Here is a 12,736-nt window from a genome sequence, read left to right on the forward strand (position 1 = left end):
TACTTAAAGAAACAAAAAATACAAAAATTAGCAGTTTGTTACTCAATTACTTTGTTTGTCATAGTTTTCTGCATGAAAACAGTAACCCTTGGCGACATTTGGTCTAAATACAGCAACACATGTAGAAGTCCGCTAGGTGACTTTAGAAAACCTGGAGTAGTCTAGAACTGTTTTAAAAAGCATGCGTGTTGGGGTTTTAGTAACCATTGGGATGCAGGTGTTGATTATTCTATTTGAAAAGTCTGAAGTAATCATGGACAATTCTTTACTAGCTCTAGTCAACTTCCCTTTTACTCAGTGAAAGTCACTACTTGCCCTCGCACGAGATGCATAGGTGGGGATGGGAGGGGAGTAAAGAGTGCAGCGCGGTGGTGCAGGAGGAACAGGCCAATGACAGTTCCACGTGTGCTGCCTGGGGTGAGAAAGGAAAGGTTCTGGGAAAGGGAACTCTATCAGATACCACCAAGTGGCTTTGCTGTTTCGCAGACTTGCTAATACCTTTTTCCCCACCCTCTCTACTGTGCTGAGGAACCATTATTTCCTGACTGCCCTTGTTCAGGGGCCATGCTTGTACCAGCTGGCACCCAAGTCAACAGACACGCATCACAAACTGCCATTATTTTCTTTTTAAATACTCCATTTTCTCTTTTTTATCTTGCACGGTCTTGGCAACATAACTATGCTAGCAGGTCTTTAGCATAACAGCTATGTGTTAATGACTATCCTGTAAAAATTACTATAGTGAAACCTCTTCAGCAGAGCTTGCATCATGCCTTCCTGAGATCTGAGGTGCTCAATTCAAAGTCTAGTGGGGACTTATATTTTTTTGTGTTATAATTCATTTTTGAAGAATGGTGGGAAAAGACTGGAGCATTGCGTTTTAAGACATGCAAGATGATACTAAAGCAACTGAATACTATGTAATTGTAATTTAGTATTGTCACAAAGATCTAAAACTGCTTAATTAAAGATTTGTTTCATTGTAGGCAAATACAGAAGCACAGCTCTTACCGGGACAGAGGTTTGTCACTGAAGGTATGTTTTCATAGGTCCCTTACTGCTATGTGCTGTGCCCACATCAGCCTGTGAAATAATGCCAGCATGTCATGTCTTTGGCTTTCTGCCTGTGTAGAAGCAGAGGAGCATGGAGCCATTGTGGTAGCTTTGTATCCCTATGATGGCATTCATGAAGATGACTTGTCCTTCAGAAAAGGAGAAAAACTGAAAGTTATTGAGGAGTAAGTATGACAGTGTACTGATTGTATTGTATTTTTTCTTTAAGCTTATCTAATTGTCTTTTTAACATTTTGATATCCTGCTCATAACATGAGACTCTGAATGGTAAGAGAGTTCCCTTATATGTGAAAATACAAATGCATGTGGAACATTTGGACTTTGCTGCTCGGTAACAGCAACCAAACATCCATCCGATGGAACCGACATCTTCTCAGAGGGCTCAAGTTCAAAGAGAAGATGCTGCTTCTCTCTCCAGCGTGGACAAAGCTTTCAACACGGTAGAACACAAATAACACTTTATCACTTTCCTGTCCTGTGACTAATACAGTTGTTTCTGGTTTTCAGGCTGGGAGAATGGTGGAAAGCAAAATCTCTCACAACAAGGAAGGAAGGCTTCATTCCCAGCAACTATGTAGCAAAAGTAAACACCCTGGAAACAGAAGAGTAAGTTGTCCCAGACTCTAAATACTGGCAAACTACGTCTTCACCCTGGTGATGTATCCTTTCTGGGTGAGGGAAATAAGTGGTTCTAACTCTTTGAAATACTTTTCAGATGGTTCTTCAAAGACATAACCCGAAAAGATGCCGAAAGACAGCTCCTGGCTCCTGGAAATAGTCCTGGAGCTTTCCTTATCAGAGAAAGTGAAACATTAAAAGGTAGGCTTTGGGGTATCATAGAATGATAGGGTTGGAAGGGACCTCTAGAGATCATCTAGTCCAACTCCCCTGCAGAAGCAGGTCCACCTAGATCAGGTCGCATAGGAACATGTCCAGGCGGGTCTTGAAGACCTCCAAGGAAGGAGACTCCACAACCCCTCTGGGCAGCCTGTGCCACTGCTCCATCACTCTCATAGTGAAATAGTTTTTTCTTATGTTTAAATGGAACTTTTTGTGTTCCAGCTTCATCCCATTACCCCTTGTCCTGTTGCTAGATACCATCGAAAAAAAGAATGTCCCAAACATACAATCTGTCTTCACAAAAATTGGCATCAGGTGTCACTGAGTGTGGAGTAGTCCCAGCATGTCCTAGTGTGTGGATTTTCTGCAGTTCTATCTGTAGGGGTGAGAAGGATGAGGAAATCGCCAGGGAAAGAAGGATGAGAGTTACTCGATGAGTAACAGTCAATGTTGACACGGGAGGCAAAAAAAAGGTGTGTTTTTATGTGTGTGTGTGTGCAATTACACTGAAAAGAAGCAGGACTGAATAAAGTGAGTGATCTCTTCCTAACATTTGTGATTCCCTTTTTTGAAGGACATTTTTCACTGGAAATAGTAGATGCTGCATTTGATAATCTTCTATGATTAAGTTCATTGCTACAAGTTTTAACATGTAGTTAGTGCATAGTGAGAGTTTATGCTTTCACACTGCAGTGCATTTTTATTCCAAAAGCTTTTTGGTACAGACTTGTCCTGAAAAACTTAGTGAAACCTTCAAACTCTTTTGCTAGGATTTTGAGAAAAGTGTAGGAGAATTCTGCCAGAGCATCTGGACTCTAGATAGCAGCCTGACTGGATATTCCAGCTGGATACTCTAACACTACATCCTCCAGAGGACGAATCCCTTCAGTGGGTCATATGTCTGTCCTCTCCTCAGGGCAGCTTTTGTGGTGCTAACCCTGCAGATTCTTGGTTAGGCAGCTCTCTGTAATGGGCCTGTATCATCATTTCTGTGCTCTCAAGTGAAGACTCCTAACTCAAAGAAAAACTCCCAAATTCAACATAGGCTGCAGAGAATAAGGCAAAGTACCCTCAGAATATTTCTTTCTGTCCCATTCTGTCACTGGATCCATTTGTGGGAAGAGAGAAGGAGGTGAGGTGGTTTCTTATCCTTTGAAAATCGATGACATGCTTAGAGCATACAAAGAGCTCTGTAGTTAAGGGCAGATGCTCTGCTGCTCCATCTTAAATCCCGGCTGTGGTTACATTCTCTAGGACTAACAGAGATTGTCCTCTCCTGTTTGCTCTCACTCCTACGTGCCTGAAGCCATCTCAAACTATCCCTTTGATGGCTGGCCCAGGCCATCCAGCCTGTTCCTTTTCTAAAGTGCTGATCTGTGCATTTCAGCATATGCCCAGGGAGGGAGGGTAAGAGCCCCAGCCTTGCTTTCCCAGGCAGGCCCTCTCGAGCTGAGGGCACTTTCTGCAGAAGTGGGCATTGGATTGGGGGCTGCCTGGGTTATGGAACTCCTGAGTTTGTTGCGTGAGATTGAAAAAGAAAGTGTGACTGTAAGCATTTTGGTGACCAGTTCAGGACTGGCTGTTGCTTAACTTCCTCCTGTTGATTGCAAAATGCTTTTTGAGGAAATAAGGGAGTGAAAACAGACAAAAAGGTGACTTTGTTAGGCTCAGCTGTATATACGTGGACACTGGGGACTTTTGGTCTCTGTTAATAATAATTTTTTCTTTATCTACAGGCAGCTATTCTCTCTCCATAAGAGACTATGATCCACAGCATGGCGATGTTATTAAGCACTACAAAATTAGGAGTTTAGACAATGGAGGATTCTACATCTCTCCAAGAATAACTTTTCCCAACATCAATGATATGATCAAACATTATCAAAGTAAGTTAAAACAATTAGTGAATTACTTCATAGAATACAGCCACTATTTGCTGTGAAGGAAAAGAAATGCTTTCTTCTTTTGTTTCAAGCCTTTTACTCTTTTTTTTTTTTCCCTTTTCTTTTTTCTAAATACCCCAGGCATTCATGTTACCAAAGATCAAATAAAACTGGATGGAACCCAAGCAATGTTGTTATCATGATCAGACTTAATGCTGCTTGCTCTGTAGCATACTACTGCAAAACAAAGAATAGCTTTATAAAACGCCTCATCAAAGTTACGTTGATGTGAAGTTATAGTAAGAATTGCCTCCACTGTAAATAAATGAATTCTGTATTTGAGAGTAAGCTTATATTCACAAGTAACAGAAATACACATAGACTTGTGGGTGTCTTTTTGTACCTGGTGTCGAGCATGGAATGGTTTTCATTATTTATTTTAAAATAGTTATTTATTGTTAATGGCATTTTGAAGGAAGTAAAATTCTGTTGACTTCAAAGAAAGAAAGTTGCACCTGCATAGGACATATACATTTCTTTTAAGAAAAAAACAATCTGAGGCCAAGGGGAAGGGATAAGTTTCTACCTGTGTTTTAGCTACAAAAGTGACTTTTCTGCAAAGCCTCCTGGTGGATAGTTCCAAATTACGAGGGTTTTAGTCTTGGAACTGAGAAGACTGAAAGCACGAAAAACATAGGACAGAAAATCACATAGTGATTTTTCAAAGCCATGCTGAAGACTTGGCTATGAAATTCTTCTGAGTTGTTAGACATGTGTGGTAATTCTTTGGCTCAGCTAGAAAACCTGAGAATTATTTGACCAGTTGTAGCTAGTCAGTGTCTGGAAAAAAAATAATGGTCACCTACTTATGTTTGCATGAACGTGTGTCTGAAAACATGCTGCAAACAAATTTAAAGAGAAATTCAGAGTACAGTTCCCAAGCCTGACTCCAGTGTGCATCTTCATCAACATACTGTCAGTAATCAGTTCTTACGTGCGTTGATTTGGTACAAGTTGTACTAAAACCTCTTTATAATCTGATAATAACCATATGCATGTGACACTTCTTCATTAAATTTGTCTCTGAATACTAAATTTCAGTGATGTGAAAGGAACAGAAAGGTTACATTTTTATCAAAGCATCTGTTTATTTTGAACATTATTTTGAGCTCGTTAGTGCACACCTGCAATTAAGTAATGTTTGTCTCAAGTCATGAGGCACACAAGCATAATGGATTTTTTATTTTGTTTTTCCTTTGAAAACCAGAGCAATCAGATGGCTTATGCAGAAAGCTGGAAAAAGCTTGTATTAGTCCCAAGCCTCAAAAACCATGGGATAAAGATGCATGGGAAATTCCACGGGAATCAATTAAATTAGTGAAGAAACTTGGAGCTGGTCAGTTTGGAGAAGTCTGGATGGGTAAGTTTATTCCTTTGAAATGAGTTGTGGTGATTTAGGCAGGTGTCTACCAAGTCATAATATCACCTCCCTCCTAAAATTGACAGGACAGAAATATAATGAATGGTTTGTAAGTTGAGATAAGGACAGGGAGATCACTCAGCAGTTACCATCACGGGCAAAACAGACTCAACGTGGGGAGAAAAAGGTTTGATTTATTAAAGGAACAGTAAGAGCAGGGAGATGAGAAATAAAACTTAATCATAAAACATGTACCCCCACCCCTCTCTCTTCCCAGGACTTTCCTTCCTTCCCTGCCAGCAGCACAGGGGATGGGAGATTGTGGTCAGTTCATTACAGGTGGACTTTGCTGCTGCTTCTTCTCAGGGGGAGGCCTCATCACACTTCCCACTGCTACAGTGTGGGGTCCCTCCCCACAGGAGACAGTCCCTCATGAACTTCTCCAACATGGGTCCTTAACATGGGCTGCAGTTCCTCACGAACTGCTCCAGCATGGGGCTTCCCACAGAGGCAGCTCCTCACACCCTGCCCCAATGTGGGTCATCCACAGACAGAACAGTCCTGCAGGTACCGACTGCTCCAGCCTGAGTCCCTCACAGGATCACAAGTCATGACAGCAAACCTGCTCTGGCATGGGCTCCTCTCTCTCCCCACGGGCTCCCAGGTCCTGCCAGGAACTCACGCCAGGGTGAGCTTCCCATGCAGTCACAGCCTCCTTCAGGCATCCACCTGCTACAGTGTGGGCTTCTCCACAGGCTGTGAGTGGATCTCTGCTCCCCGGTGGCCTCCATGGACTGCAGGGGCACAGCTGCCTCACTGTGGTCTTCACCACAGGTCACAGGGGAGTCTTTCTTTCAGGGCCTAAGCACCCTCCTCTCCTTCCTCCACTGACCTTGGTGTCTGCAGGGATGTTTTCACATTCTTACTCCCTGTTGCTGCTGCAGTTCAGCAACTGCACAGCAACTTCTTCTCCAATAAGTTATTCACAGAGACGTTACCTCCATCACTAACTGGCCAGGCCTGGGTCAGCTGTGGGTACATCTCAGAACTGACTGGCGCTAGCCCTGTCAGCTACAGGGGAAGGTTCTGGCAGATCTTTAAACAAAGAAGCCATCCCTGTAGCCTCCCTACTACCAAAAAAATCTGGCCCAGGCAAAACCAGTACATGAGTATTTAAAGCTGCTGAAAGAAGTGTCATTTCAGAGTCATTTAGAAAGTGAGTGCATTTGAGGGTGATCTGATATACTTGTAAAACAGCAAAACCAGTCCCAGGCTACACCCTCTTGTGAGAAGAGAGGGTTTTTGAGAGGGAAGATACCCAACAGAGATGTGGAACAAATCCTTTTGTGTCTTTTAAAGGAAAAAAAATGTAAGTACTGTAATTTAGAAGGTCAGAAACAGTAGGGGTTTATTTGGTTATATTTTGTAGGGGAAGTGGAAGGTTATAGTAAGGTGTGTCTCCCAATTCTCAAAATCAATGGGCTTCTCAAATCAGAAAGTGGTAAAGAATGTGAAATAAAAAGAAATCGTTTCTTTTAGAGAATTATGTGTAGAGTTTTCATTGTTTCTTGGTAAAGAAGACACTGCAGCATAATGCATGGGACTGCTGTACTGTGAAAAAAAGGGATGCAGTCCAAGTTTATTATCTGCCAGCTTGCTGCTCAGAAAGTAGGTGACGTAGTAAGTTAGAGCTTGTTCAGCTTCTACCTTGAATTATCATGCAAGGCCCCAATAATGAAAGTGTCCTATGACTTAAAACTTATAAATGTTAATATATACACCTAGGGAAAAAAAACAAACAAAAAAAACCCCAAAATATTAATTATTATAACCATAAGTAGCTTTGTTTGCTTATGAACAATGTTTTCTCAGCCTCAGTCACTTCCTCTGGCAATGGACTATAACCAGTATCTAATCACGTTCTGTATAGATTATTTAATCCTCTTGCTTTTAAATGGCTGCCTATTCAGGCATCTGAATATTCTTTATGGTTCTGTGTCACGTGTTCCATGTACTATTCATTACATACACACTTGTTGGCATTGCCACCTTATTTGGGGTAAACTATACCTTCCTCCCAAAGTCTTCCTTAGCATGTTTTTGCAGGTCAAGACGTTGTCGTAGCCATTTCCTGAATCTTCTTTTGGCAAGTTGTATGTAAATAGTTATAAAATTGTTACAGTTGCAGTATTTGTTATTGTTGTTTTTATTACTGAATTTTCTATAGGCAGGGCCTTTTTGAGCAACTCAAAAGTATATCCCAAAGCTTACCAGGATACACATTATGAAGGGGTCTCTGATGGCATGTATGAGTGCAGCAGCCTCATAGGAATGTCACTACTTTGAAGAGATGGTCTTGTTTAGAAAGTAAAGGACAGAGTGGCGCTGTTTCAGTGGCAAATTCCACACACGATTACAATGTCAAGCGGAAAGCTCTAATTCGGCTGTAGGTCTCTGTAGTATAATATAGCCAAATTCAGCCTTGTATCTGCCTTCATGAGAAAAAGCTTAAGAAACCCTCTGGCTGTGATATACGAGTGACAATTTACATACTAGTCAAGACAAGTGTCAAACATTGTGCAGTTTTTTCTGTCTAATAAACCAAGGCAAGAAGTTTTTAACTGGCAAGGAGACGCGACGGAAGACTTTGTGGCAGAAAGTAATCACCTGCTTGAAAATGTAGATCATTTTGGGAAGTGATTCATTCCGCAGGCACACGCACACAGATGCAAAGGCTAAAACTTTAAAAGGGTGTTTCTGGTTCAAGATGTTTCCTCTTGTTTGTGTCATTATTTTAACATCTAAATTGGGCCTAACCCCTGCATCTGAATTGCAGTGCTGTGAGAAAAATTAATGTACTGTGAAAGCGATCGCCGTGTTTCCTCTTCTCTGCTTCCTTTCTGAAGCAAGAAAAGCTGATTTGCATGGCTCAGATCCTGTCGAATCAGGAACGTGGTTAATCTTAGAAGCAAGGAAGTTCAAGCTGGAAAAGATATGTTAGGTTGGCTGTGCAGTGCAAGATATCAACAAACACTATGTGTTGTAATGATAGCCAGGACATCAGAGGTATGTAGGGAAATTGAGAAGCAACCTAGTTGTTAACACCGTCCTGATTAGAGAGGTGGTTGTTACCTACCCTCCTCATACAGAGTGAAATCATTTCCCAGCCAGTGTGAATTGGCAAGAAATATTGTTCCATGGTCTAATAACTAAATAAATTTCGTGTTGAAGGGTGCTTTGAATGGTAGTTTCAGAAGGAATAGTGTCCCATTGGGAGGAACTGAGCACCTCAGGAAAGAGTGATGCAGAGCTACTGGAGAGAGTCCAGCAAAGGGCCACAAAGATGATGAAGGGACGGGGGCAATTCTCCAGTGAGAAAACGTTGAGAGAGCTGGGACTGTTGAGCCTGGAGAAGAGAAGGCTCAGAGGGATCTCATCAATGTTTGTAAAAACCTGGAGAGTGCAAAGAGGACAGAGCCAGGCTCTTCTCAGTGGTGCCCAGTGACAGGACCAGAGACAGTGGGCACAAACTGTGACACAGGAGGTTCCCTCTAAACATCAGGAAACCATTTTTCAGTGTGTGAATGACCAAGCACTGGAACAGATTACCCAGAGAGGCTGTGGAATCTCCATCTTGGAGATATTCAAAACCCAACTAGATACAGTCCAAGACAACTAGCTCTAGGTGATGGTCCTGCTTGATCAGGCAGGTAGGATCAGGTGCCCTCCAGAGGCCCCTTCCAACCTCAGCCCTTTTGCGATTCTTTGATATATGGGAAGACATAGATAATAGTTACTGAAATGCAAAGATTTGCCAGCGTCCTTTTATTGTCTTTTTAGTTCATCCATAAGTACACTTTTGGCTTCTTGTGCATTTTGGAGGAAGTTACCTTATGTTACAGGAGGACTGACAAAAGCCTAGGAGTAAAAAGCAGACCTTTGTATCCCCCAAGCACTTGGCTGTGCTCCTTCAGAATGTGCCTGTGAACCTGTGCAGAGAATCTGCAGCCAATACTTTCTGCTTTCACATTTAGTGGGCTGTGTGGAAATGAGCTAGAGATGGAGCTATTGTTGCATGTCCCTGCTCTCCAGCCCAGTGATGGCTGTAGTTGGTGACGGAGGAGGGATGTGCTGGCGTGCACTAGGATGCAGAGAAGCTGCTGTTCCTCGGTCTCTTCCCCAGTACCTCCTGCAGCTGTAACAACCTGAGACATTATCTGGCTTCTAACAGTGTCTCACCTTCGTAACTCAAACAAGTTGTTGCTGGTATAACCTTGCAGGGAATTACTGTGAAAGCAGAGAAAGGAGAAAGCTGCATCTTGCAGGCTTGTTCACAAAGTTGTTCATCTTCAGTCCTGGAGATCTAATTAGAAGTGGTAGGTTCAACCTCATTATTGTTTGTTATAAATTCATAGCATGGCTTGGTCTGATTAAGCCCATGCAAGAGTCTGGGGGCAACCTGACTGTCCAAGGTACTACTCCATCAAAATAATCATAATCAACTCCAAAAGAAATATCTGAAACACAGTTTTTGGAGAACTGTATTCTAACAGGTAGAGAAGAACATGGGCTCTCTGTGTGATACATCATCACATTCCTCAGACTGGTATACTATCACATTTAATTTTTAACAGAAGTCTAAACCACAGGGCGATTTGCTTCCTGCCATGAAATGGAGGGTTTTGGTCACGGAGTTCAGTGCATCTGGGCAGCTGCTGTAGTGGTGTGATGAAGCAAGGTAGTACTGCAAAAGCGGGGTCTATGTTTTATGCATTTTTGTTCCTAGTGTGCACTGATATGATGTGAATCATTATGCTCTGTGGTATTAATAATCCATGAAGAGAATTCTCAAGCAGTGCTAAGAGAAAAGTTAACAAGCCAAATAAAGCCATTATGGTTTATTTTATTAATGAGGCACTTCTTGCTTGCATCTCAGGTGTGAAATTTGTTAACCCCCAAATTAGAATGTAAGTAATACACATTTTGGAAATGTATTTTCTTATGCAACTGTTAGAAAAATCAGAGTAAATACTACCACAGAAATGTTGTTATTAAAAGGTGTCTAAAAACAAACCAAGACAACCTTGCCAGTGCCTCTCATCAGCATCAGAAATGGATTTTTACAGTGCACACACGAGCTGAACGTTAGTTGCAAAGAAAGTGAATTTTATGTCAGATGTTCTAGATGTGAGCAACGGTTTTATGGCTTATCTATCTCTTTGAATTCTTGCCTAGGTAGCAAACTGACCATAAGTCCATTCCTGTCATATGGCAAGGCGTACTGTGACGTAGCAAGTGCTGGGTTTGCACCCAGAGCCAGGTTCTGTTCAGCCAAGGCGGATGTTAGCCAAGGGCTCAGAGCCACAGGAGCTGTATGAAGCGAGGCTGATGTGATGCTGTAGCCACCCCTTCCCACAGCTCTTTGTGCACCACTGGAATCCTTCTGGGATGCAGATTGAACATTACATTTGCTGTCACCAGCTGAAGTGCTTTGAGGTCCCCAACTCTCCCTCAGCCTGCACAAGAGCTGCAGTTTCTTAGCTGTCCAGTAAGGGTATGCCTGTAAAGCAGGCGACGCTGGACACTACCACAGAGGTTCTCATGGTAATGCTAAGTAACCTGGCCTGAGGACTAGGACTCTGTTAAGCTGAGGTGGTAAAGACACATATTAAAATTATGCTGCCTGCTCCAGGTCTGATGTGGTCCTCAGCCCAAATCAAGCAAACTGATTTTGCTGAGAATGAGTGAATGAGAGGTCACAAGTTCTAGTTTTGTCAAGGGTCTGTTTTTTACAGAAGTCATTGTGTGTGCTAATAGAGCTCATGACCACCTTTCCTCAGTGTTTTGGTGTCTCATCTCTCCCAATACCTGATGAAATAAATGAACATGAGAGAGAGACAAGCATCCATTATTTCTAGTGCTCTCATCAGTTAATTTGCTTTGTGTATTACCACCAGAAGGTCAGGTTAGACTGTTTTCCTGCAGAAAACATCAGTGTGGGTGAGGTGTGGGTGAGTGGCATAAACTTCCTGCAACTAGAACTCTAGTTTGATAGATCTCTTTCGTGAATGTAAAATACTGTTACATGAATATTAACTGTGTTGGTCACAATTGCTTCACAGAAATAACAGTATTAGCTAGTATGTTCAGTACTACTCAACAAATTGGGAGCACAGAAGGAAATATACCTGTTTTTCTGCCAGGTATAAATTGTATATCTGAGTCTAACAGCAAATGTGACCTGTAGTTGTAATTTCTTATTATTAGCTCATTTAGAGGCATGTCTTTGTTATGCTTTGAGCCATCCATGTTTGGAAAAATGTGTTTAATAATCACATGATAGGTATAGTGGCTTTTCTCAAATGATGATAGAAGATGTAGTGGTTAGAGCAATCCGTTAAGATCTGGAAATGAGTTTCTTGCTTTGCTACTGATTTCTTATGTTTCTTAATATTTTAGCAATGCTGAAAGGGTTATGGTGGAGGGCAACAGTTGCATTTTTCTCTCTCCCTTATTTCTTTTCTTTTTCAAGTTAAATTACTTCACAAGATAAACTTTAGAATCAGTGTTTGCTACTGTATTTGTAATGCTATTTTAGCATTTATTTTGTGTTCAGAAAACATTAAAGCACACAAGAATTCACTGCCTTTCCCTTCAGCGATAGTCGCTTTGTACAGAATTCAAGTGTTATATTGGAAGGTTTGATAAACAGAGAAATGAAACAGCCCTAATCTCCTCCAGTCTTGACGTAGGCTACATGATAAGAAGTTATCAGGTCCTAAATCTTGTTCTGAATGCTGCAGGATTACAGACCTGGCAGTCATGAGAACCCTCATTTGATTGCACTTTCCTGTAATGCTCTGCTTTGGGCACAGAGAGTTAGAGAAACCATCATAAGCCTGAGACTAGTGTGCTGGAAATAGCTGTAATCACGGAATTTAAAGATGCTCCAGAATTTCACAAGCAATCCATGGACCCTGTTAGATCCCAAGACAACTTATGTGGATACTTTTTAAACACCTATTGATTGCTTGAACATTTAAGAGCTGCTTGTAAATGGAAACTTGATAAGAAGACAATTTAATGGCTTTCTCTTTTTCTTCTAAAAATAGAGAATGGAACACTGTTCACTCCAGTGTTGTGTCAGTTGCGAAATAAAAAGGAATTCTAGCATAAATATTTGTGCTACACCTGGCACTTGCTCTTAGGCTTTTAGCTATTACTGGAATCCAGCCTCTCACCTGCTTTACAAATTCCTCCTGGCCAGGGTGCTGTGTGGCTCAGAGTGACTTGAAGTGCACACTGATGGTGATATTCCCTCCTTTTAGGTTACTATCACAACAGTACAAAAGTGGCTGTGAAGACTCTGAAGCCTGGAACGATGTCTGTGCAAGCCTTCCTGGAGGAAGCCAATCTCATGAAAACACTTCAGCATGATAAGCTCGTTAGGCTTTATGCTGTAGTGACCAAAGAGGAACCGATCTATATTATAACAGAATTCATGGCAAAAGGTGAGAAC

The 12,736-nt window shown here is 41.7% G+C and overlaps 1 protein-coding gene across 3 annotated transcripts in view; it reads left to right on the plus strand.

Moving 5' to 3' along the window:
- LYN (LYN proto-oncogene, Src family tyrosine kinase) overlaps nt 1-12,736 on the plus strand; it is a 53,951-nt gene that overhangs the window by 21,979 nt on the left and 19,236 nt on the right. For all 3 annotated transcript variants that reach the window (XM_061996056.1, XM_061996058.1, XM_061996057.1), the window contains exons 3-9: nt 987-1,035; nt 1,133-1,238; nt 1,582-1,680; nt 1,790-1,893; nt 3,651-3,800; nt 5,065-5,217; nt 12,546-12,728. In XM_061996056.1, coding sequence (XP_061852040.1) covers nt 987-1,035; nt 1,133-1,238; nt 1,582-1,680; nt 1,790-1,893; nt 3,651-3,800; nt 5,065-5,217; nt 12,546-12,728 — 844 coding nt within the window. The remainder of the gene's footprint in view (nt 1-986; nt 1,036-1,132; nt 1,239-1,581; nt 1,681-1,789; nt 1,894-3,650; nt 3,801-5,064; nt 5,218-12,545; nt 12,729-12,736) is intronic.

This window comes from Colius striatus, chromosome 4 (genome assembly GCF_028858725.1).
Source record: "Colius striatus isolate bColStr4 chromosome 4, bColStr4.1.hap1, whole genome shotgun sequence".
NCBI classification, from domain to species: domain Eukaryota; kingdom Metazoa; phylum Chordata; class Aves; order Coliiformes; family Coliidae; genus Colius; species Colius striatus.